We start from the raw sequence: 27,029 nt of genomic DNA on the forward strand, positions 1-27,029 counted from the left end.
GTGGAAATAACCAAGTCTGTTCAACCGTGGGCGGAGGTGAAAGCGACCATATCGCGATCGCCACTACTTACTGTTTCGTGTCCTCGCCATGAAAACACTCTACTCTCTCAGTGCATCGGTGTGACTGGATAGCGTACAGAGAGCCGCAGAAAAAAGACAGCTACTCGGAGCCCCTCGTGGAGATCGGTTGGTGTTTAGTAAAGCGCAAGTTGCCGCCTTATTATTGTGACTCACTTTTGTAACATCGGGTAAGTGCACCTGGTTTTCTTTTCTTTTTCCACCGGACTTCCAGCTCCATTGACCACGAACGGTTCACAGGTTTTCAAACGTAAATATATGTATCTGAACTGAACTGAACTGAACGTCGTGGCTTTTTGAATGCCGCACACTGAGTTTCAAACCTGCACTGTAAAAAAACAAGTTGGGCAAAAGGGTTGATTATTCGACCAACGATTGGCGAATAGTTAACACGTTCAACATATTGCGTTCTTTATATTTTGCCCAACAAAATTATTTGCCAAACATGTTTACATTGTAGTTTGGAGTTTAATTAACGTGTGATTCAGGAAGGGGTCAATGTACATTGTATATTAGCCTACCAATGCTGGCCCGCATGCACACACTAGAGCAACGTTCACGACGACAAGGCCTAATGTCCTGCTAATCCCCAGAGCTTACGGCGACTTAAAGGACTGTACATGTCGGTTTCGGGGTGAGAAGAACAGGTGTTTCAATGGATAACTTTCGTTTTGGGCGTCCCTGTTCCAAATTAACCTTTCAAAAACTCAGACGAGATTGAAAATATGAACTCATTCCCATTACTTCAGTCAGGTTGGCGTAGCAGTACTGTCCTCGCCTTCCACCAATGTGACCCGGGTCACAGCGGTGACACACCGAGTTTGGGTTTGTCCCTGCCCGATTCGGTTGCTTTTCCCTCGAAGTATTCTGTCTTCTCCTCTAAAACTGTAATTATTACTCACTACTATCCTTTCTACAGGTTTCTTAAAGGGACAACTAGGTCCTGGAACAGCCCAAATGGACTACAAAACACGCTTTGAACGAGATGATGATAATCGGAAATAACTTTTAAAAGTAGGATATAAACATCCACACAACTATCCTTTCGTGTTAATCGAAAGGCGTTTTGTGTTAATCCTGTATTATTATTCGTGCGAGAACGAATTTCGGGGTCCACTTTTGCGACCCCATAAATTCGAGCTGTTTGGATGCTAGTTGTGATTTCATTCGTCATGTTCGTAGGCGTAAATTGTTTGCCTTTTGCGGACTTTGAAGAAACCACAATTTTTTTGCATTGGTGATTGGTCACCGCGCGCTGTTCCCGAGACACACACGAAAAACGTATTCGTATACTCCGTCATGTCCGATGTAAACAAGCGGATTTTTTCGTCTTTTCTCGGGAACGGTAAGACATTAGGTTGGTTTCCTTTCAACCAGATGTTTGAAATAGGCTTAGTAAACAATCCAAAACATAACATTTTCGGGGATTTCCGGACCTAGTGCCCCTTTAACGCTTGCAAGTTACAGTACCTTTAGGGCGCTCTTTGGGAATCTTTGGTATACTAATTATAATAAGTATTATTATAATAGGTATAATAAAAAAAAAAACTCAGGCCGAATCCCTAATCCTATAGTGTTTATCAACACAGACAAGCATATGTGACCAGTAATGACTATGAGTATAATTATGTTACCACTTATCCTCTATAATCCCTAATTATGCAGCACCGACCACAAACGTTGCATTTATGCACCGAAGTGGCCCATTCAACCTGTTTCTTATAAGGCCAACTTGGTGTGTTTTAAGCAAACATCATTACTCGTGGAACAGCAAAACGTTGAACATTAAAAAATAACATTTGAAATAACATTAATGAAATGCCATATCCCGTACCATCACGCATTCATCACCAGTGTACAAAGCTTAACTGATAGAACACAAGACCCCGGATGTCATGACCGGAATTGTAAACAGGGAGGAGGTCATGACATCGAAGCCCACAGTGTGGTTGCGTGTTCCATTGTAATTACTGTTTACCGTAACGGCCTGAAAAAACAATCCAGGTAGGTATAGGTATATAGGGAAATAATTTTATTTTGTATTTTTTTTCATTTAAGTTCTGCATGCCCATAAACCATGCGTGTTCTTTCGCAAAAAAAATGTATAAAAACATTATTCAAGCATTCAAGCATTCAAGATACTCAATCGATACATTTCATTCCAAATTAATTTGTACCGTCCAGGCGCGGTTCTAGAACCAATATTTTTTTTTTTTTTTTTTTTTGGGGGGGGGGGCAGCACGGAGGATCCAGAATTATTTTCAGGGAGGCGTGCTGAAATGTAGATCGGTTATTTTTTCCAGACACTTAGGCCTCGGGGTGGGGGTGGGGGGGGGGGGGGGGGCTCATGCCCTATTTTCAATGGGGAGCGCCAATAAAATCCTAAAATCATTCACACTATATTAACTAATGCACCCTTGTCACGGCTATTTCTTCTTTAGGAGGAGACAGTTTGCATGTACATCACAATCCTTTTTTTGCTAATGCAATTTTTTGGGGGGGCTAATGCAATTTTTTTTTTTTTTTACGGAATTTACCGCGCCTGGTACTGTCCAAGGGTTCTCCACGGGATTTTTAAAAACCTCAGTGTTGGGGAAGTTTTGCTGTGATTTAACAACCTGCGAAGCCATGGCGAGGGGTTAAACATTTTGAACTTTAGAAGCTCTCTTAGCTGCTGCATTTTAGAGCAAATTTGGGGGCTCTTTAACTTAAGAAATTTCCTTTAAATTCTTAAAGTGCGATTTTTCGCACTTTTAACACAGGTATGTTTGTGTCAAAACATGGTCAGTTTCAAGTGTGGAATATGGTTTATGCCCGTGGCAAATTATTAAAAGTACTTGAAATGTTTGAAATTTGTTCGTTTAAAATTATCAATATCAACCTTCAAAATGGCAATAAAAAGTTTGAGGTCATCAATTTGGCCGTAAAAATTCCAGGTCGGTCGAGTTACCGTAAACACACCATTTTTTTGTGTGCCTAACCTGAAGTTGATTCCGCCGCGCTGGAGGAGAGTTTTCATGAACGCATTGTTTGTATGCATGACCGTCCACTGACCCCGCCTGATTAATTCCCCATGCCCCCTATTAGTGGGGCTGTTAAGGTCAGATATGTGATAAAATTGTGCACTTTGTGACTAAAGCATGAAACTTCGCACGTTGGTTCTTCATGCAATGAAGAAAATTTTCAGATGTGGAGACATTTCATATTTGACCTCTTGTGACCTTTGAGAGGTCAATTAACTTTCCTATGACCTCAGTCTGCGTCATAGGTCTTCAGGCCATGGAAATAGTGAAAAAATATCATACTTGACCTTCGGTGACCTTTCAGAGGTCAATGACCTATATATACAGTATTTATAGTTATTTATAAGATTAACACTTTAAACCCCAACTTTTTCAAGACCCAACTCTAAAAGTTAGGTGTTGATGCTATGAATAGCATTTTCATATGAAGGGCATTTCATATCTGACCTCTGGTGACCTTCAAGAGGTCAATGAACTTTGTATGCCCTTTTTATAGACATTTATTAGATTTACTATTCAAAACCCCACTATTTTATGATTCAAGTCTAAAAGTTGGCTTTTCGTGACATAAACAGAATTTTCAGATGTGTGAGCATTTATATTTGACCCTTGGTGACCTTTAAGAGGTCAATAAACTTTGCATACCCTTTTTGCCGCTATTTATCATATTTAATATTCCAAATGCCAATTTTCCATGACCCACTGAAGTCTAAATATAGTTTTAAAAAATGTATTTTAAGTATTATTCTACAGCATGTCATGAATTCAGACCCTAAAGACAATTTTGTTATGACCTCTGATCTCCATTTCCCTTATTGAAGGGCAGACAGGGGTGCAACAGAATACAAGAGGTCCACTGGACAATAATCAAACTCCAACAGTGACCAGTGGGCTTGGTAAAAGGCTAAACATGATTTGACCCATACCACAGAGTGTGATAAGTACACAAGCTTACGTGACTATTGTTAGACATTTGTACATATTACATTGTAAAGAAAGTCCAACAGTCTTCTATCCCAGTCGCAACATGTTGCGTCTGCCAATTGAAAAAAGGAAATGGAGGTCAGATATCACCCCAAATTTTTTGTGGGATTTGAATTCATTACATGACTGTATAATAATATGTGCAATACCTTTCTTTTGCAATATGGAGGCTCCAGTCACGAAAAAGGCGTTTTGACGAATAAGTATGAAAAATAGCGAAAAATACTTTCATTGACCTATCAAAGGATACCAAGGGTCAGATATGATGTCCCCATGTCTGAAAATTCCTTTCATGTCACAAAGAGCTAACTTTTAGACTTGGGTCAGGAAATAGTTGGGTTTTGAATAATAAATCATATAAATATCTATAAACAGGGCATACGAAATTTATTGACCTTTTGAAGGTCATCACAGGTCTGATATGAAATGCCTTACTTATGAAAAAAAAAATCATAGCATGAACACGTAACATTCACATGTAGACTTGGTCTTAAAAAAAGTTGGGGTTTAAAGATTAAATCATTATAACGATAAACATGTATACAAAGGTCATTGACCTCTGGAAGGTCTCTAAAGGTCAAATATTTTTTTGCTTTCGCATCTGATCTTTATTTTCATGGTCTGAAGACCTATGACATAGACTTGGGTCATAGGAAAGTAGTGTTTTCAAGAACAATTGTTATAAATAGTGTATTTAAAGGTCATTGACCCTCAAAGGTCACAGAGGTCAAATATGAAATGTCTCTACATCTGAAAATTTTCTTCAGGGCATGAAGAACCAATGTGTGAAGTTTCATGCTTTAGTCACAAAATCGTATCACTCAACAGCCCCACTATACAGGCCTTACGTGTGCCAGCTATAACAACGAGAGGAAATTTGGAAACAATACTCGTGTCTCTGAATGTTTTCAGTCTCTGGCAGGAGCTTTTACATGTCACTTGGTGGTCGGTCAGTCTGTCCCCGGGAAATTGACCAAAATATGCCCACTACATTCCCCATCAATTATAACTTCCAAATTTCAATTCTCAAAAACATCAAAGTACATAAATTAAACACTTAACCAAAATTGTTAGTTACAATTCGGAAAGATGTTTCAGAGAAATGTTTGTAAACGGAGGCAAAATATGTGCAATAATGTTATAGTCACGCTGTATTTATCACAAATCGCTATAAATCTAGGCATAAATCTAGAGTATGGTGTTCCATATGTTTGATATATTTCATGCAAGACTTTCTTGTCGAGACGTACAGAGCTTACTGTGCGTGCTAATCGCACTCGTTCACTTTAATAGTTATTTGCGGTCTGCATGTTTTCTAGCGCACATACACACCAGTGTTTTAATTTCTGTCAAATGTTTGAGTTGGGATTTAGTAGCAGTCTGGTGACCACGTGGTTTTGCAGGATGGAGGGTACCACAAGTATGGACTTTGAGTGATTGTCCTTCAAATGAGGTGGTTCTTGTAATGTGTTTTGATGGTATAGCAAAATGCACCAACACTGACAAACAACTTAGTAGTAACACTTTTGTTACTTACTAATGCAGTGCCCGTTGAAAATGTGCCTGTTCGAAAAGGGCAAACTGCTCGCCCGCTGCTGCCGCTGGCATTGATTGCTTGCAGCGTTTTTGAAAACTGCTCATGAAAACAATGCAGACGATTCAATGGTGTTGTTTTCACAGGTTGAATGCACACTCATAGGTTGAACGCATATTTTTAACATGTGAACAGATTGTTCGGTCGATCAAAACTCGGGTACAAGCGCTGTGAGAAATGCAAATACAGGGCGTCGCCTTACCAATGTTAATTTTAATGGAGGGTGTGGACAACAAATCGTTGACAGGCCGTCTGTACTGGAAGCTAGGCCGGGGTGGACACCATCCAACTTTTGGGGCATGTCGATCAGTGCCCCCAAAAGTTGGATGGCGTCTACCCCTGGCCGCACTATTCAAAGCGAACGATCTTCAAACAATTATGGGAAGAAAGGTTGCGCCATTCGTCATTCGCTCGTACCCCCGCCCTGCAAACAGGACGATGGGAAGGGCTGACGAATTAACGCTCTGATTGGATAGATTTTGCGTGACATATGACCTGCAAGTCGTCACGACCACGACCCTGCAAGGTTTGAAACGGCCGTTAACCCTAAAGGGGCCGGGGGGGGCGGAATCCGCCCCCCCCCTCAACATTTTCCGCGATAGCTTCTAAAAAAATTTTTTCGCGACCCGAGCTGTTATGACTTTTTAGCCTCGAGCTTTGCGCATCTCTTGATACCAAAAACATAAAAATCGGACCACGGGTTGGCCCGTAGCGAAAACTGATTTTTCGCATATACGTCGTGTACGCCGAGCAGAATTGCCATTCATACATATGAATAATTAATTAGCCATAATTCCAAAACCCTTTGACCTATAGTCATGAAATTTCTTGGGCATGTTTAGGAAGAGTTGCTCTATGCATGTGCTGAGTTTCAAAATTTTTCGTCACTCGATGGCCGAGATCTTAGGGGGGGGGGCGGAATCCGCCCCCCCCCCCCCCCCCCGGCTGAGAGATGGTCAAAATAACCCGGCCCCTTTCATAAATGCGGCGCCCTTCTTTGGTTGATAAAGCATAACAATGTAGGAAAATCTGTAACAATGTAGGAAAATCGACCCCTGTCAGTTGCTCAGGCTCCGTTTCGAATTCATGAAGGGTCGAAAATGCATATCATTCGACGCTCATAATTTGTCCACATGGTCCGCAATGAAAAAGAAATCACATCCGGTGTGGTGTGTATGCATTTCTATGGCAAACTTTTCGGATAGTATTTGCGCGCATTGGCTAACCGCGGTCTACAGCTGCAGCCAGATGCTTTATACATAGGTCGTGATAAATTACCCAGAATGCCATCACCACTTCCTTCACAAGATTCTGTGAAACTCATTTGCCCTTCCCAACGCCCTGTTTGCAGAACGGGGGTACGAGCGAACATTCGACAAAGCATATATTGGACAGGACCACAATTTTGCCAAAATGTATGGGGGTGTCACCCCAACCCTTCTCTAGTGGTACTCGTGTGTACACAAACCAAAGTATATTTACCGACAGGACGACAATCTTTCCGACAAAACCAATTGATGGGGGGTTCACACACCCCTTCAATAGTGGCACTCGTGTATATATACACAACCTTCAAAACTAAAGTATATTTGCCGACAGGACGACAGTTTTGCCGACAAACCGATTGATTGGATGGATGGACCCAACATCCCTTCTCTAGCGACATCCGTGTGTACAATTAAAGCAAAGATGGGTGATGGGACTTTTCACTTCCCATGGTCACTTCCACGGTGTATCAATACAAACGTCTTTCCAACATGACTGCCCCCATTTTTTTTTCGTTACAAAAGAACAGAAGAGACTTGAAATGAAGGGACACGCCTGTGTGATTCTCTTGATGTGCCTCAGCTGTGTATGCGCGACGGCACTTCAAGGTATGTACATGTTCAGGTGATTGTAAGATAGACCCTATGTAAGACTTAAAGTGGGACAGATAGGGAAATATTTGAGGGAATTGTGCCTTTGATGATACAAGCATGGCATTTGGCACACAATCTTTTTGACCCCGTCTTTATCCTCTAACTGCGCTTTGTCTATACGATTGGGAATTAAACTATTCGCAAACACATGTATTTCCTCGTATAACGGCAGAAATGAGGAATAATACTAGTCTTGGTTAAGATGTAAAGACTGGTAGAGGTAGCAAAAATTGTATTGTGTGGTAGCTTGTTTTAAGTATGCCATTGCACAAAAACAGACGAATTATTTATACTTCTAAGCATCAAACACAGTAAATGAGTATTCATAAATACCTCAGACAGTTTACGCATTCCTATTGGTCGAGAGCCCGTCACGTGGCCGGTCTTAAACGGATGATAAAGACATGGCTAGCTGGTCTTTAACACTTTTCAAGTGTCACAATAAAATGTGGACTCCTAAAAATCCAGTGCCTCTTATCGTTTCATTGGTTGAACGTTCACAATCCTCACGTAGGCATGCGCAACACTACCAGGGAGTCAGAATTTTATAGTTCATAATTCAAAACGCAACGCACCAGGTGCGTTCTGCGCGACATCGCGCAGAACATGATACGCGCGCGTCAATCTCCATAAAAGGGTTGTTTACATCTTACTCGCCAGCTGAACACTCCATTATTTTGCAAGAGGGATGTTTCAAAAAGCATAAGGTGAATTTGTTGAACAAAATCACGATGTTTTGAACGAATTATATGATTTTTTTTTACCGAAAAGGTATTTATGAATGGGAATAAATATGTGCTCCGTCGGTATTTATCACTCTGTTTAAGACCACTTAGAGTCTGGGTGCTGATAATTACCCTCGCCTCCGGCTCGGGTAATTATCAGCACCCAGACTCTAAGTGGTCTTAAACAGAGTGATAAAAACCTCCGAAGCACACATTTATTCCCTTAATAATGGCTTACGAGTATAGAACAGCCATACCATAAATATTCAAAGGACGGAGACATATTAAGTATTATATTAAATAACATTAAAGGTACAATTCAAGTTTGCGTTTACAAAATATATGACGAACATCTTAGAGAAAACATAACAATAACATTACACAACTATAACATTTGTATGTCTATCCACTTTTTTGACTTGGTTTGGATTTCACTTTTTGTTTACTTTTCTCAGAGAAATCGGCCAAAGATGAGTTGCTTCTGGAATACCTGCGGCAATACCTGACCGAGTGTAGGTTTGCGTGATTGTTTGTATCTGTCATCTTTACTAATCTCACTTATAAGCATAGAGCTATATTAAATTACTAGAGTGCTAACTCCTTATTCTTGCGCGTGTGAAGCCGCTCTGGGCGCAGACACTTTGAATATATGTGCGTGTTTGTAGAACACAATCAAAATAGATGGATTGAATTTTAAATGTGTACTCTAAAAATGCAACGCGCAAGTAGAAGATACGCAAATATCTTAAGCGCGTCATGACGGTTCAAAAAACGTCACGGCAAAAAGCATCTGCAGCGGAGGGACGAGCATACGTTGCGCTGTTTGCGTAGAGCAAAATGAAACGCTCATTTGCTGATCGTGCGTTTCTGTTTTGGGCGTATCGGTTTCGATGACGCACCGGTATGGAATACAAACTCATTAACGCCCTGGTTACCGTGCGCACGACGCTTGCGGTGTTAAAGTTATAGTCCATCATTTGTAATTTGTGCATTTTGTTCGTTTGAAGCAATAAAAGTGCTCAAAATCTGAAGAAGGGTGCTGAACAACTAACCTGATGAAGTTTCAGTTCAGTTTCAGCTGTATATTTGGAGAAAAACATCATGCTAGGATCTCGATTTCAAATCAAAAATTGCTGAATCATGTTTTGAATTGCGCCTGAATTCAGCGTCCGAGACACATTCTCGCTAAGCCGAATGCCGCGCACTGATCCGACGAATTATAGCAACCGGGGGTGCGTGTGCGTTGTGCGTATTATTGCGCGCTCTTCGCTGCATAACAAAACGAACTACTAATTTAAATTTTCCTACGGTGCGTCTTAAGAAGCACCGTTGGAAAGGCCTTTTTTCGTTGATTACTTCAAAATGACAGCTTGCCAGAAAGAACAATTTCACAGGGAATTAAGTCCCTTTACTATCTTTCAGCCAAGTATGTTTTTCAACAATAATTACGCTAGCTACTTTTTGGATAGCTGCAAATGATGGACTCGGGCTTTAATATGAAGGTCTTCCGAAAAAAGTTCGAGTACAAACAAAAGAGGGACAACAGAACGTCCGAGGTGGGAGGTCGATGCTCGACTATCAGCCTGCACGTATGCAGTATACTGTTCCTCCCTGGGGATCTCAAAAGTGGTCAAAATGTGCCATCTACTGACATGTACAAAGCCCATTACCATTAGTGTTTTTTTAGCATTTGGTACTGCATCCCCAATACATTCTTTGGAGATCAGGGTTAAAGAAGCATGTTTCCTGGCTCTTATTTTTTTTTAATTTAGTGAAAATTGTACTTCATCCCTTTTTTAGGCATTTTGCAACCCACTAAAAATGGGCGTTTTGCCTAAATTAAACACTCCCTGACAAATTGTCTAGCAGCTAATAATTCAAGTTTTATGAAGAAATAATTAAATAACTAAATGTCGCTTTTGGACGAAATCTCATTCAAAAAATGAGTAGGTTTTGCATTTAATCTTGACAAAAAAAGGAAATAAAATTCTGCCGTACCTGTTTTATTACTGCTTTAATAAAAGGACATCTCTTCGTGGAGAATGAGCGTGCGACTTTTAAGAGATTCACAACAGAAATATCAGATGAAGCCAAACTGCCAAACACACTAATGTGTCACATGGTCACACGGACCTACCTCGATTTGTCATGGCCACATTGCCAAACATGTCCAAATATTTGAAAATAGAGTAAACTTTTAAAATATGCAATTCTTTGCCATGCGGAGTTAGTGTGTGTTCTCGGTTAATTAAAGCACACCCTTAAATGTATCCTTAAGCAGTGTAAAGACAATGGACAACATTAAAAAAAAGTTACAAACAAAACAATCCCTCTTCATTCCTGAAAGTCTGTGAAATGTTTACGAAAAATAGCACATAGATTTGTATAATTTCAGGCAGTTGTAGTTGGAAGCAGTCTCTGCCATTTCAGACATTGACATTTGCTTGTAGTAATTTAAATCTTCGGAATAGTTTTGGTACAGTCCAACTCTGAAACGCCATGTCTGGAAAAGGTACGTGTTAACCCATGCATCCCTGTACCGCGTCAGTCTACAGAAAACAACTGCTATTCTTTGTAAGGTACTGCCCAAAACCACGGAAAGTTCTTTTTATTATCATTTTCAGCAGGGAATCTTCTTAAATGTAGTATAATGTAATACAAGCGTTAAAGTTAATTCTGTCTCTCCTTGTCGGAGTGCAGTAAAGAGGGGAGATGAACCAGAAGCCGTGCCAGCTCAGAGGGGTACTGAAGAGCTTACCCGCGACTACAAACCGCCCAAAGAAGTGGACTTGCAGACGCTTCAAGAACTTGACGCCGATGACGAAACTCTGGTCAAGTACAAGGAAGCTCTACTGGGTAGCACTGCAGATGTTTTAGGTACTGTGCAAATACATTCAAACAAAAAAAAAGAACAAGACAAAGTCTATATCTGTCTAAGAACAGAATATATAGGACCTTTCAGCGTTATGATTTTGTTACTGGTTTATGCTTTTCTGTGGAAGTGTATATGCGTGTAAATGATCGAAATAAAAAAAGAAAGTCATGTTTTGGATGACATTATAACGAGTCACAACTTTCTAACACAATTGGGCTGATAGTTGTGACTATCAATTTTGAGTTGAGCATGTTGTGTTCGTGAGATATGATTATAATCTTCAAAATTTAAAAGATCTGAATAAAATCACATTATGACGTCATAATAATCTCATTTAAATTTTCGTCTATAACACATCCCTGTCCATGTACCTTCAAGGTTTCAACCCAATCGAACTTGTAGTTCTCTAGATATAAAACTTAAAATCTTCTTTAAGATGACGTCACCTGTTTGGTTTATGTTAATTCAAAAGCGCCCGCCTATGTGCGGCTATGCGCTATATCTCTTTTGTTGCTGGCACAAAATGGATAAGCCAGTTGAATACGTATACATGTACTTTAGATGACCTTTTTAATTTCTTAAATTTCAGATGAAGGCGGACAAAATGTACTATTGAAGGCCTTGGTATTTGCTCCAGTAGACCACGAGGAAACTGTTCTGGATCTGACAGGTAAACGCAAAAACAGGGCAGTTCCACAGTTATATTAAGAGGGGGTCTTTCGTAAACTCTGTGCTGTCATTCTATAAATTCAAAGCATTGAGGGTTGATTTTTCGGGGACGTCTCTATAGTCCGAAGTCCCATTGGTCCGAAGTCCCATTGGTCCGAAGTCCCATTGGTCCGAAGTCCCATTGGTCCGAAGTCCCATTGGTCCGAAGTCCCATTGGTCTATACGTTCCATTGGTATAAACGTCCCATTGGTCCGAAGTCCCATTGGTCCGAGGTACCATTGGCCCGAAGTCAAATTGGTCCGAAGTCCCATTGGTCCGAAGTCCCATTGGTCAGAAGTACCATTGGTCCGAAGTACCATTGGTCCGAAGTCCCATTGGTCCGAAGTCCCATTGGTCCGGAGTCCCATTGGTCCGGAGTCCCATTGGTCCGAAGTCCTATTGGTCCGACGCCCCATAGGATTAGGGTTAGGGTTAGAGTCAGTCAACCTGAACAAGTGGAACTACACAGTATTGTGACGAAACAGGGGTACATGTATATGAAGACTTGTGTAGGAGTCTAAGTCCTAGGAATTATTTATGAGCGTGATCTGGGACATTTGGTGCGTGCTTATAATGCCAAAGTGCGCTTGGACCAATCAGCAATAAATTGTTCTGCGTGATCAGGAGATTAATAATTCATGGTGAACAGTGACCAATCAGCAACGCGTATTGTGAAGGCTGTGCGCGAATTAGCATGCTTTAGCGTGGGGTCCTGAGATCATCTCGTGAGTTCGCAAGATGACGTCAATGTAGTAGGAACGCGTTCTGGTGCTGTTGCCAAGTTGCAAGAAGCCAAGCTTCGGGGTTCAGGGACGAGTCAAGTCGCGGTGCCGTTTCTGGGGTCTTCGTTGCTGTTGCGTACTCCCCGGTCGGGAGTAGGAGCTCATCTCTGACGGTGGACGCTCTGGTGCGGCCGGGTTCGGGAGCTGTAGCTCCGGGTTAGGTAGCAGTAAGCTAAGTGTTATGTAATATATATTGAGTGAAGTTGTAGCTCAAGGTCTGTCGACTGTCTAAGATAATTGGGGACAAAGATTTAGATGAAATCTAGTAGGGAAATTAAGACTGATTATTGTGTCTTGATTAATGCTAGAACAAAAGGGCAAGGAGTTGTAGAACTTGGTTTGAGAGGCTAGTGAGACTGTGATTCAGTGGTAGATTGCCTGTCGTGGGTTGGACACCATTCGGTGGGGTTTTACGACTAAGGCAATCATTGCCGTAATCATTGGATTAGCTTGCCTAACGAGTTTACTCTTTGCCGTGTTCTGAGCACTTGTGAAGGCTACCTGTTTCATTTGAGATTTATTGCACGTAAGGTATATATTGTATAACTCACTGTGAGGGTTACTGGTTTCCTGAGAGGGTTATTAGGACCGCTCAGATCGTGTGAGGGTTATTTGGATTACATAGTACAGCCTGCTCTGACGATAAATCGTGTTGAGGGTTACCTTTCTTGTGCGAGGGCTATATGTACATCGGGCTCATAGTGTAAATTGGGTTGAGGGTTACCTTTCCTCTGTGAGGGTTATTGGGACAGCTCAATCTGTGTGAGGGTTATTGGAACTGTGATAGTAACAGGGATTATACTTGTATAAGTTTGTAATCATGTGGTGCAGTTGACCACGTGAGGGTTACCTAAGGCTAAGTTTACTACAAAGGGTGCAGTAACTGCAGTTGACCCTTGTTATAACTATTCTTGAATAAGTCCTATTGATAATCGTCTTTGGAATAACTGTCTATGTGAGGGATACTCAGGTTCACCTTGAGGGTTACTAGGTTCACTGTGATGGTTACCAAGTTCACTGAGGGTTACCTAGGTCTGTTGTGAGGGTTACCTGAGTTCACTTTGAGGCCTATCGTCGCTACTTGTCTTGCTCTAATTACATTCAATGAATTACTCAATCACAAAACGGTGGTAAATCTCCACCAAACGAACAGCCCCATGGCTTAGTCCACCGTTCGTTAATTGTCCCCCCCCCCCTTTCGTATGGGTAGCCGCTCACCCGTTCGTTAGGCTAATACAATGTAGATATTTTTGTGGGATAATTGGTGTGGGTTGGAGTCCTGGGATAAAAAAGACCAGTCCCCTCGGGTTCCCGCCAACACCCGCCGGTTCCGCTACAAATGGTGTCAGGATCGGTTCCGCCACAGTATTCTGTTTCGGACCAATGGGACTTCGGACCAATGGGACTTCGGACCCATGTTACTTCGGAATATTTTTCTCACAGAAAATCTTTTGAAATTAAGCGCACATTCTGCAGAAAGGGCAACAAAACCAACTTCTGTTGGTCTGGCAATATTTTTTTGTCATTAGTAGGCATAACTCACGCTACCAGAAAAGGACAAGGCAAAACAATTATGAAAGTTGCACCACACTGCCCCATGTACGGCGAAGTGGTTGTCGGCGAAGTGACCGACACCCGGGTGTAGGTCGGGTGTCGGGTGTCATGTGCAAGCTACCAGTTCAATTATCCCCCCCCCCCCCAAAAAAAAAAAAAAAAAAAAAAAACAATCGTAACCTTTCTAGACGGATATTAATATTGGTAACTCACGTTATGGTAGGGATCTTACAATGCAGTCCGTCCACGTTGGTAAATATATAATATTTTGTTTGTAACTATATTCCCAAAATTGGTATAGCGAGGACACGAACGACAAATGCATTACAATGCGCCCTGAAAATCGCCAAGTTTGCATAATCGTCGGTTTTAAAGACCGCCCCCATTGGAAGATGGTATACCAGCCCCCTCCCCACCATTTTCTGATATAATTACGGATGCCAGAAAATGTCCGGAAAAAAGTGTCTATATTTCAGCATGGATGTGCGAGTGTCCCATGTTGCCCCCCCCCCCCCCCCCCCCCCCCCCCGACATCAACAACAACAACATTAAAAGCCAACCCCCCAAAAGACTATTCGCATACAAAAAATGAACCTTTCTCTGCCTTAAAAAAAGAAACTCACATTACATGTAACACTTTGTATGTGAAAAAGGTGCCTAAATAACTTCCAAACGGCCATATTTTTTTAAACACTCCTCCCCCTCCCCCCAAAAAATATTTAGTAAACATGCACTTTACCATATTCTTACTTAAGTCCCCCTTAAAAAATAGTGGACTCGCAGGTGCCTGCCTAGGAGTTTAACCCTGGTTACGCCACACTGGTAAGGACTTAGCCTTGGCACGATCGCAACAAACAATTTTATCGGGTACTTGGGCACTCCCTGTGACCTATGGGTTCTATGTACAACAAATTCTACGAGCTGCATTTTGACGGCTGAAAATGTACAGTGGGTTTTGTTAGGAGATGGGTTGATTTTTTTTTTTTTGCAGCAAGGTGTTCACAAAGGATTTGATAGCTCGGAATCGAACGATTTCTGCTATTAATTAACAGCCTTTCAATTGGTCCATTTCATAAAATATCAACAAATGATAGTGATGCTATGTGGCTTTAAACTCAAGGTTGTCTTCTTTTGAAATTGTTTTGGTTTCCCAATTTTCACTTGGATTGTCACTTGGATGTTTCATCCTCTTTGCTTTGTTCAAAGGTGATCTTTCTCAATTCAAGCATAGACCAATTGTGGTTAAGGAAGGCGCCGAGTACAAGATTAAACTCATATTCAGGGTGAGTTGATTCTAATTTATATTGTCAGTGCCTGCCTTTCAAGAATTGCATCAATGGAAATGCAACAGCCACATTATGGATCGCGCTATTGTGCGTAGCATGAAGATTAAAATCAAATTTAGGATTAGTAAAATCAAATTCAAGGTGTCTCTGAGTAGATTATATTATATCGGAGCCTGCGTTTGAAATATTGCATCAAGGAAAACACACCAACCAGAAAATTTTGGGGATCATGTTCTTGCTAATGTGTACACCATGGGGCATGCTTGGAATTTTCTAAAAGGGAATATATAGACCTTAATCATTTGCAACAAATAAAAAATGAATAATAGTCCAGGGCCCATGCGTCATGTGAAATCATGGCACCTGGTGTGCTGTCATTTTCAAGAAAAGTGGATTATTTTGTACTGACCATCATTGGGAAAAAAATGCTTTTTAGATTCAAATACTGCCCCCATTTTACCAAGTTTAATGAGTCCACATTTTGTTTGAAGCTACACATCCGTGAACGGGTGGAGATCAGCTGATTCAGTTCCCTGACAATTCCCCGTCCTCTATAAATTGGTCTGTTTCGTCTGAAGTAAGGTCAGGCAACTAGACTACAAGAACAGCTTTCGTTTTTTCTTTCTTTCAGCATCTGCATGTATAAACACAAACTTTAACAGGTCAGTTCAATGACGATATTTGCTGCAATATACTCCGCCCAACTACATTGTGTACATCCTTTCTGAAAAGTACAGCAAAAGCAAAGGTTGTGTATTTCCTTTAACTCCCAATGCCGACATAACGCCCTTTACCTTTCAGGCAGCTTGGCTGCACTTGCCATGAATTAGCTGCATTGCCATCAAATAGGCATCAAATGGTCATCAAAAAGGCATCACATTCTTTAGTATTTTTGAGTAGCAATTTGAGCAAAGTTTATAAAGAAAAACATTACAGGCGTACATTAATCAGTCATCAAGAAACATATAATTGATGTAAAATTTATGACTGCTGATGTTCATCTATAGCTCATGGCATTGTTTAGGCATCAATATGAGGTATCGGGAAGGCATCAGAAGTCATCACTGAGCATCAGGCATCACAGGCAGGCATCAAACAGGCATCAAACGGGCATCAAACAGGCATCAGAAGTCATCACTGACTGTCAGGCATCAAAGGGGCATCAAAGAGGCATCAGGAAGGCATCATTAGTCATGACTGACTATCGAGCACTGAGGAATAAAGAGGCATCATAAAACCTGACTGGCATTCGAGCATTGAGGCATCAACGAGGCAGCAGCAAGGCATCAAAATTAAGTCATCACTAGCCATCAGGCATCAAAGGGGCATCAAAGAGGCATCCGGAAATCATTAAAAGTTATGACTGAACATAGAGGAATTGAGGCATTAAAGAGGCATCGATCAGCAAGGCATCAGAATTAAGTCATCACTTGCCATCAGGCATCAAAGGTGTATCAAAGAGGCACCAGGAAGGCAGCATAAAGGCAGCAGAAGTCATGACTAACCATCGAGCGTTGAGTCATCCAAGAGGCATCAGCAAGGCATCAAAAGTATGTCATCACTAGCTATCAGGCATCCAAGGGAGATCAATTAAAGAGGAACCAGGTATTAGATATTATGACTGACAATCTAGCATTGACGCATCAAAGAGGCATCAACAACACATTAGCGTTAAGTCATCACTAGCCATCAGGCATCAAAGTGGCATCAATTAGGCACCAGGAAGGCATTCGAGGTCATGACAGACCATCAGGCATCAGCAAGGCATCACGAAGGCATCACGAAGGCATCATAAGTTATGACTGACCATCGAGCATTGAGGCATCAAAGAGGCATCACCAAGGCATCAGAGTTAAGTCATCACTAGCCATCAGACCTCAAAGAAGCACCAGGAAGGCATTAGAAGCTACGACTGACCATCGAACATTGAGGCATCCAAGAGGCCTCAGCAAGGCAACAAAATTAGGTCATAACTAGCCATCAGGCATCAAAGGGGCATGGATGAGGCACCAGGAAGGCATTTGAGGTCATGGCAGACCATCAGGCATAAAAGTGGCATCAAAGATCACGAGGAAGGTATCAGAAGTCACGACTGACCATCGAGCATTGAGGCATCAATGAGGCACCAGCAAGGCATCAGAATAAAGTCATCTCTAGCCATCAGGCATCAAAGGGGCATCAAAGAGGCACCAGGAAGGCAATAGAAGTCATGACTGACCATCGAGCATTGAGGCATCAAAGAGTCATCAGTATTAGGCATCAGAATTAAGTCATCACTAGTCATTTGGCATCAAAGTGACATCAAAGAGGCAACAGGAGGCATTAGAAGGCATTAGAATACATCAAAGTTATATACAGATTATTAAGAAAATCTATAGCTAGGGAATATCATCCAAAAGACTTTACACCGAAAGCGAAAAGATCAATATTCAAAAAGGAGTCAAATAAGACAATTGTGTACAATATTGCATAAACTCTTCAGTGCCGCAAGGCCCTATTTCGGTAAATTGATGTATTCGGTAAATATGATGGGCTCATGCCATGTTTTTAATGGGGAGCGCCAATAAAATCCTAAAATCATTCACACTATATTAACTAATGCACCCTCGTCACGGCTATTTCTTCTTTAGGGGGAGACCGTTCGCATGTACATCACAATCCTTCTTTTTGCTAATGCAATTTTTTTTTTACGGAATTTATTTTGGGGAGGCTTGACAAAAAAATGGGGGGGGGGGGCTGTAGCCCCCCCCCCTAGCCCCCGTAGAACCGCGCCTGCCTGACCTATATATACACGAGCTGCAGAGAAACGCGCTCTTAGGGCTGTTAAAATGTGGGTCTATCGCAGGATTCTCCGCATTACCTGGAGAGACAAACGGACCAATGACAGCATCCTCTAGGAGCTCAGCACCACAAGATCCCTGCTCGCCAATGTGAAAACCAAGAAATAGCTTTTTTGGCCACGCGCGAAGGACAGGTGGTTTGGCTTGGGACATAATTGCTGGATACCATCCTGGGAAGAGGCGGAGAGGCCGGCCATGGCGACAGTATATAGCTGACATCCGCAACTGGACAGGTCTGTCGCTTGGGGCTGCAGCCCGATCGGGCAAGGAGAAAACATCTCGGAGGAATCTGGTGCGGTTGGCTGCCAGAGACGGGGAAGGCTAATCTCCGTTAGCGGAGGCATACAGAAGATCAAGGATGAGAGCGGCACAGGCCCTCGCCAGCTTGGGAAGGCCTTCACCTTGCAGTGGGCAGATAACGGTTGAGAATGATAATGATGATGACTTCTGCACTCAGGCGTGCGGTCCGAACAGAATAGACTTAAAGTAAGGTTTTTCGTGATTCTTGAATAATTGTTGTCTTTATTTTTTTTGGTCTGTATCCAATAAAGGTCCAACGTGAGATTGTCTCTGGACTGCGGTATTTTGAAGCTGTTTACAGAAAGGGCATCAGAGGTGAGTGAATGTACGGACATGCAATTTGTCGCTCACCCGGTGTTGCATTTCGATTTAAGTCACACAATGACCCACATATCGTCTTTTTATATATTGTCTTCGGATGTTTTCATTTCATATTATGCGTTGTTTTTGTGGCCCCTACACTTACACTTACACTTATAAAGTGTCGTCTTTTGTGATTATTTGTTTTATTTTGTATTTCGTAGCTTTCATACATTTTTGTTTATTTTTTGTTTTTCATACCGTGTTTGTTCATTGTGTATTGTTTTGGTCGAATAAATCATAATAATAATAATAATAATAATATCCAGTCCAGTCCCAAGGCCTTTCACAAGCTGTTGAAATGACCTCTGACTAATGCATTCTTTTGTTATTAGTCATCCTCTACTACTTATGACCAGATTTTTAAAATGTATTTGTGATTTTTTGTGAATGGGCTTGTAATGAAATGAACTTGAATAGAACACTGCATGGGTGCGCCTTTTTGTGAGAAAACACCCGTAGTACAGGGCAACCATCTTTTTTCTGGACCCCCCCCTCCAAAAAAGTCTCAATGTGACGCGACATGGTGCCCTAATTAATAGCTGCCTTTTCTTTGTTTGTGCTGAGGAACCATCGCAGTTAAGGGTATTGCTTAGGGATGCAAAATCCATGATCACTTGTAAATCTACTTTAATTAATGCTGAAAATGGATAGAACAAAATAGGGTGTAGGGAATTTCTAGAAATGCTTGAATTTTAAGTTCTAAATAGGCTAGAAGGATGTTCTGGCAATGTTTAAGACCGTACACATTGAAACACAAAATATCCACACACACAAAAATGTGCCCAACCTAAAAATTGATTGAAATTTTTATTACAAATTCAGTCATGTACCCACAAAACCCCACTTAGACCAAAAAGTAATACCTATGGCGATTTTAGGGACTTTTCACTTTTTGCCTCCCGGCCCATTGATGCACATGTGTGCAAGAGTTTGAATTTGTTAGGAAACTGGTCTATTTCGAAGCCCCATACAAGGGCGGATCCAGAACAATTTGTTTGGGAGGGGCAAGAAATCTTCTTCCCCCCAAAAGTGGGTCCAAAATTTTACGGCGTGGGTTTCGGTGCCCGCTTAGGGGCCCCGATTTGTTTAGGGGGATTTTAGATGCTCTGTGTGCAATCTGAGGCAATTTCTGACTACTTTGTCCAATTTATTTTCGAGCAAAACGTAGTGGTGTACGCAGTAGCTGCCTTTTTACGACTGCGCTTTAAAAAATTATGGGCACTTTTTTGGAGAAGGGGGGGGGGGGCAGGGAGCATGACCTCCGGCCCCATCCCCCACCCTTTCGACTGCAAAAAAGAAGTGATGCCAGAACCACCACTGATCAAAACAAAATATGAAATGAAGAATTTAACCCAAATACAGATAAAACTCATCATCATACCAAAGTATTGCTTTCACACAAAAAGCTACATGCAGTCAGTGATGCACTAAGACAAAGTAACGCCAGGCAGAGTGCTCAGCAGATCAACGGGATGTAGTGAGAGACTGTAGCATTTAGATTAAGGATGAAAATAGCGTGGCGAAACCGATCCCGCTTATACTTCTAACACCATTTGCGGAACCGGCGGGTTGGCGGAACCCAGGTGGACTGGTCTTATTTATCCCAGGCCTCAACCAACACCTATTATCCCCCCAAAAATATGTTTTGGCCTCGCGCAAGGATGACCTCAATTACCCTTGTTATTGCCTGAACATCCTGTTCTCCTTGTCAGTATGGTGCAAATTCAAACTTGTTGAGAAATTTATTATCCGCTCTGTTCACAAGTACCCCGTCGCCGGCAAAGACCATACAGTTTGGGGTGACCAACCGACGCCATCTTGCCTGACTGCAATTTTGCCGTAAAGCACAGCCACTGCGTACCGTGTACATAGTTCAATTGATTCAGCACCCGATTTCACGAAGCGCTGCGACGCGTCGCAACACGAGTTACGACGTGTAACACGTCGCAACTCGCGACGCGTCGTATCTTCCATTTCACCAAAGTTGCGATGTGTTGAACGCGTCGTAAGTTCCTTGACAACGGCTTAAAACACGTCGCAAGTTAAGACGTGTCTAGTGGTCGTCGCAAAATAAGAAGAGTCATTTCTAAGCCAGTTTTATGCCATAAACATTACATTAACGAGATTATAATACCGAGGCAATGTGTGTAAAGTTGTAAATAGAAAATTCATTGAATAATTATGAATTAGACCGGAATATTAGAATTGAAATTTCAAAGTAGCTATACAGTCCAATGAGAGTTTGTTTTCCTTCAAAATTGCATCGCACGGCCGCCATTTTGTTTTACGTTTTAACAAATATCGAGCTGAGATTCGACGACTCTTTGTTGAATATCAGACGACTATTTACTGTACGCTGACTAAATACATAAAACAGTCACCGAGTTGTGCTATACATACACCTACGACGCGTCGTACTTACGACGTGTTTAGTGAAATGGATCACAGGACGCGTCGCAGCTGCGACGCATCGTAGAGATACGACGCGTCGCAGAGCTGCGATGCATCGTAAGTTACGAAGAGTTTGATGAAATCGGGTGCTGATTTCATCAAACTCTTCGTAACTTACGATGCATCTCAGCGCTGCGACGCGTCATATCCCTACGATGCATCGCAGCTACGACGCGTCCTGCGATCCATTATACAAAACACGTCGTTAGTGCGACGCGTCGCATGTGTATTTATAGCACAACTCGGTGACTGTTTTGTGAATTCAGTAGTCAGCGTACAGTAAATAGTTGTCTGATATTCAACAAAGAGTCGTCGGATCTCAGCTCGAAAAATATTCCAGTCTAATTCATAATTGTTCAATGAATTTTCTATTTACAATTTTACACACATTGCCTCAGTATTATAATCTACTTTATGTAATGTTTGTGGCATAAAACTGGCTAAAAAAGGACTCTTCTTATTTTGCGGTGACTACTACACACGTCGTAATTTGCGACGTGTTTTAAGCTGTTGTCAAGGAACTTACGACGCGTTCAACACATCACAACTTTCGTGAAAAGGATGATTCTACGCGTCGCGAGTTGCAACCACTGATCTCTATGTTGCGACGTGTTACACGTCGTAACTCGAGTTGCGACGCGACGCAGCGCTTCGTGAAATCGGGTGCAGCTGCACCGACGCGTCGTATCTTCCATTTCACGAAAGTTGCGATGTGTTGAATGCGTCGTAAGTTCCTTGACAACGGCTTAAAACACGTCGCAAGTTACGACGTGTCTAGTGGTCATCGCAAAATAAGAAGAGTAATTTCTAAGCCAGTTTTATGCCATGAACATTACATTAACGAGATTATAATACCGAAGCAATGTGTGTAAAGTTGTAAATATGAAATTCATTGAATGATTATGAATTAGACCAGAATATTAGAGTTGAAATTTCAAAGGAGCTATACAGTCCAATGAGAGCTTGTTTTCCTTTTAACACATTTCGAGCTGAGATCCGACGACCGTTTGTTGAATATCAGACGACTTTTTACTGTACGCTGACTAAATACATAAAACAGTCATCGAGTTGTGCTATTAATACACCTACGACGCGTCGCACTTACGACGTGTTTCGTGAAATGGATCGCAGGACGCGTCGCAGCTGCGACGCATCGTAGAGATACGACGTGTCGCATCACTGCGATGCATCGTAAAATACGAAGAGTTTGATGAAATCGGTCGCTTGCACCCTTGTTAGTTTATGACTCTTCTTATTTTGCGATGACCACTAGACACGTCGTAACTTGCGACGTGTTTTAAGCCGTTGTCAAAGAACGTACGACGCGTTCAACACATCGCAACTTTCGTGTAATGGAAGATACGACGCGTCGCGAGTTGCGACGTGTTACACGTCGTAACTCGAGTTGCGACGCGTCGCAGCGCTTCGTGAAATCGGGTGCTGAATGCGACGTGTTACACATCGTAACTCGAGTTGCGACGCGTCTCAGCGCTTCGTGAAATCGGGTGCAGCAGATGTGCAAAAATGTATCACACACAAGGAACGGTGCGCGTCAACCAGCGAAATGTCCCGCCCATGGGAAGTTGTTGCTAGGTAAAATGGCGCCCTCTTGTCGGCGCACGGAGCCCATCCCCAAGAACACATCACGACAGGTGATCGACAAATGGAAAATAACAAACCTATGAGCTTGCATATTTAAGCAGGGCTCGAAAGGTTCACGGCTGGTCAGTTGGACATTGCAGTCAGGCAGTCCAATTAATCATTTTCAGTCGAGCTGGTAATAAAGCTGGTCGGTCAGTCGGTCGGTCGGTTGGCTGGCTCCTCAAATCCAGGATATGCAAATAACATGTACAGTTTGAGTAAAAAAAAAAAGCGGAACGCCAGCCCCCCAAAACATATTTTATATTTGAAATAGTATGTAGCACCGAAACTAATAATGACTGGAAAGCTAATTTCATAGAAGGCAATTTTAGATTTAAAAAAGTACTGAAATTGCTCGAACCTTTCAAAGAATATTACCATTTCAATACGGTGACCCTAAAACTAAAAATGCGATTTCAAGAATAGTCGTCACAATTGTCTTCAAACATCATCAGCGATAAAACCTTAATTTAACACTCAAAAATATTAAACAAAGCTCTTTTGAAGGCCCGTCTTCTTTGCTTTATTTTAAAGTGGATTGTAGAAGTGATATTGTTTGCCTAAGCAGGGTTGTTAGTAAAGATATTGTGTACTAAAGTTGTTGACAGTTGTTAAAACAGGTATTCCGTGTCATTATCTTTGTTGTTCCAAACAGGACACAATATATTGCTCTCTCTTTTTGGACAAAACGCTTTTTAGGGTCATTGCGTTTAAATGGTGATATAGGCCTATTCTACGAACGGATTATGCAATTTCATTTTTTTTTTATCTAAAAGCAGTTTCTGAAATTGGCTTTCCAGTCGTTATTATTTTCGGTGCTTCAAATTTTTACTATTTTTTTTGGGGGGGGGGTTGGATTCCGCTTTTTTTGACTCACCCTGCATAAGCCAGAGTTATAATGAGTCACTGATTTTAGTGACTCGAGTCGAGTCGAGTCATTTTAAAGAAGTGACTCGAGTCGAGTCATGTCATTAGGTCAAGACGGTCGAATTGAGTCGAGTCGAGTCACAGCGTGTGGACGAGTCGAGTCGAGTCGAGTCGAGTCAAGTATTTAGCTCTAGTTAATTCGAGTCACATATATTTGAGCACTATACAATCAATAAACACAAGAGTGAAAGTCATTTTTTTTAGCTTTTTAAATTTTACATTCGGGCTACTGCTAAGGGGGTGCCAGCTGATCGTCATTCAACTAATGGGGACACTGATCAAACCACGTATGTACATGTATATGTATACATTATTCGCGAACATTCTAACGTGACGTGAAAAAAACCGGCACCGGCGTAAGTCATTGCAAATATTTTTCGCAAAGTTTTGCTTATGTTCTTGGGATTCGAGTCTCAATAGCCTTCCTCGAGTCGAGTCATTCTGATGAGGGACTCGAGTCGAGTCGAGTCATTTGCTCGCAGAGACTCGAGTCGAGTCGAGTCATTTGCCCTTAGGGACTCGAGTCACCAAAAATTGTGACTTGAGTCGGACTCGAGTCGAGTCATTACAACTCTGGCATAACCCCAATCAACCACTTGTTCTTTGTAGTGGACAAGGCCAATTTTATGGTTGGGAATTACGGACCCAAAACGGAGGAGCACATCTTCCAGAGTCCCGTGGATGAGTTACCCGTGGGTATGATGAGACGTGGTGTCTATATTGTCAAGAGTAAATTCACAGACGATGACAAGAATATCTACTTGGAGTGGGAGTGGAGTTTCTCCGTTAAGAGAGATTGGGAATAAGATTATTGTGATGATTTCCTACAAAGGAAATTGGTCTACTGGAAGTGCGGTTTACTTGTAGATGATGCTGTTGGTTTTTGAAGGGGTACATCATGAATGTGAAATTCTTAATTGAATTTATGTTATCATGGTTCAGCAAGTATAGGGATTATGTTAGTTAAATGTATGCCACAACATATACAATGAATATGTAATTGATTTTTTTCCCAAAGTGGCACTTTTTTTTTGAAGGAATTAATTGTGGCATTAGTCATCAGCATTGCCAATGATGACTTTTTTTTAGTCTCTCAGAAAAAGGAACTGCATGTTTCCCCCCCCCCCAAAAAAAAATGTGTACATGTATATGGATGCCATCATCTATGTACAGAACAAAACAAATGACGTATACTTGTTTTGTATGAACATTGCCTTTTCTCATTTTATCAGAGCAACTTGTACAACTCTTTCATTTTGTGGAAGTCTATAAAACAACGCATTTATTAGGAAATACATTTTGATGATGCTATTTGTTGTAATCGATTATTAAGTTACTTTTGGGAATTAATGATACATGTTAGTTGTATAGCAGGCTTTATTTTATCTTTGCAGCCTGCCTCAGGCTGTAATTAGACTATTTTGCCATAGATATAGATATTTTCTGTTGTTATATTTTAATTGTTAAAGGTTTGGTTTAATATATGGTTTTGCTTTAGGTGCATAATATGATGTTATATTTCCGCAATGATGTATGGCTTGTTTGCCATAGTAGTGATCTGGTGTCTTCTATGTTGTCATCTAATTCATGGAGATTTTGACCAAGCGCTTTGGGAACCTGGTAACATAAAGCCACCAGTATTATAACAGTTGCATGCCTACCACCTGGCAAGCTTTTTTTGTCAGCACTAGAATGTAGTTTCTTTAATGAAAGCATGGAATACATTACCTCATCAAATAACGATCAGCCCATGTTGGCATAAATCTCAAGATGAGGACAACAAACGAGGACCAAAATGACACGTTATTTGAAAGCATCTGTGTACTTTAACAATGTAGTAGTTTCCATTTTGGATTGGCGAAGCCCCCTATACCTTGGAAGTGGGCCAGAGGCATGCGTATTGATTTTTGTGAAGCCCTTTCAAAGAAGTCTGTTAATGGTCATTGTCTATAAGCCATTTGCATTCTGCACACAAATGGTAATGTTATATATTTGGTTAGTTTTGAATCAATATCAGGTACAATGTAGAATAATTTTACACTGAAACTTTGTCTACCATGTCTATATAGAAAGTAATCTTGATTCTATATAGTTTAGCATACTCAGGAACAAGTCGGTTAGGGTCGGGTAGTGAGTAGCAAATGAGTAGCACTTCAACTTTCAGGGGTGTTTTGTTTGGTTTATTTAAAGAAACCTCGTGCTTCCCGTCATTGAACTTTAACCAAGTTCAAAAAAAGTCGAACATTCCATTTTCAAAGTGCTGACTAAGTTCAGCACGAAATCCAATCAGCACCTGCAAGTTATCCAATGATATTTAAAACTACAAAAGCCTATGTTACACAAGGCTCTATACAGGGAAAATCACCATCGTGCGCTTGACAAAAACAACTTACAAAACTGTCATACTTTTTATATCAAGTTATCCATATTGGGCCTTTTAGTTTTGAAAATAATTTCAACTGGATTCAAGTTTTCTGTGCCTCTTCTGTTAGATTAGCCTATATGACTTAATTGGATGCAGTCGCAAATAAAAAGAAAGTCAATGTCTACCTTATACTCGTAATCATGTTTTAGTTTGGTACAGGAATGGATAGATAAATAAATAAATAATGCTTATATCTTTTTGTGAAAGAGTGTTTTAATTTGTTCCATATAAGGTCTGCAAACATCTGTTTAAAATCTGTTAGTTGGGGACGCTAGTTTGGTGCACAAACAGCAACACCCCGCCCCTACATTATCGATGCTGATAGTGGCGGGTTTAATTATGGTCTACCCTACGAGAACTGACCCGCTTACCGTGGTCAATGTTGACCGTTGGCTTCGCGACCGTCAGACCGTTGGTCTGGCGAAATATTAAACGTTGGATATGTTGGTTCGGCAATTCTTCTGGACGTTGGGCCATCAACGTTGGATTAACAAAAAACAAGTTGGCGCAACATTATTTCGCCAACTTTAGGCGACGTATCCCCCCATCCTGC

General features: G+C 41.4%; 1 protein-coding gene across 3 annotated transcripts; it reads left to right on the forward strand.

Moving 5' to 3' along the window:
• Positions 1–25,815, forward strand: LOC119721359 (rho GDP-dissociation inhibitor 1-like). 3 transcript variants are annotated; one of them, XM_038191404.1, is made up of 8 exons: positions 8–248; positions 7,470–7,553; positions 8,779–8,835; positions 11,024–11,200; positions 11,788–11,868; positions 15,450–15,526; positions 18,921–18,984; positions 24,661–25,815. In XM_038191404.1, exons 2-8 carry the CDS (start codon positions 7,487–7,489, stop codon positions 24,855–24,857), a joined length of 720 nt encoding a protein of 239 aa, XP_038047332.1. In that variant the 5' UTR covers positions 8–248; positions 7,470–7,486; the 3' UTR covers positions 24,858–25,815. The 3 variants fall into 3 exon arrangements, with proteins under 3 accessions (XP_038047334.1, XP_038047332.1, XP_038047333.1); XM_038191405.1 differs by having other exon boundaries at positions 7,475–7,553; XM_038191406.1 differs by lacking the exon at positions 8,779–8,835 and having other exon boundaries at positions 1–248.
• Positions 25,816–27,029: the final 1,214 nt, after the last annotated feature.

Source organism: Patiria miniata, unplaced genomic scaffold, assembly GCF_015706575.1.
Source record: "Patiria miniata isolate m_02_andy unplaced genomic scaffold, ASM1570657v1 HiC_scaffold_13, whole genome shotgun sequence".
In the NCBI taxonomy this organism is placed as follows: domain Eukaryota; kingdom Metazoa; phylum Echinodermata; class Asteroidea; order Valvatida; family Asterinidae; genus Patiria; species Patiria miniata.

Bases quoted from the DNA above. Each gene is read 5' to 3' on its own strand.
- LOC119721359 (XM_038191404.1), top strand. From the start codon at position 7,487: ATGAAGGGACACGCCTGTGTGATTCTCTTGATGTGCCTCAGCTGTGTA. The intron at 8,836-11,023 runs GTAGGTTTGCGT...GTCGGAGTGCAG, and splicing joins GCGGCAATACCTGACCGAGT to TAAAGAGGGGAGATGAACCA. The intron at 11,201-11,787 runs GTACTGTGCAAA...CTTAAATTTCAG, and splicing joins TAGCACTGCAGATGTTTTAG to ATGAAGGCGGACAAAATGTA.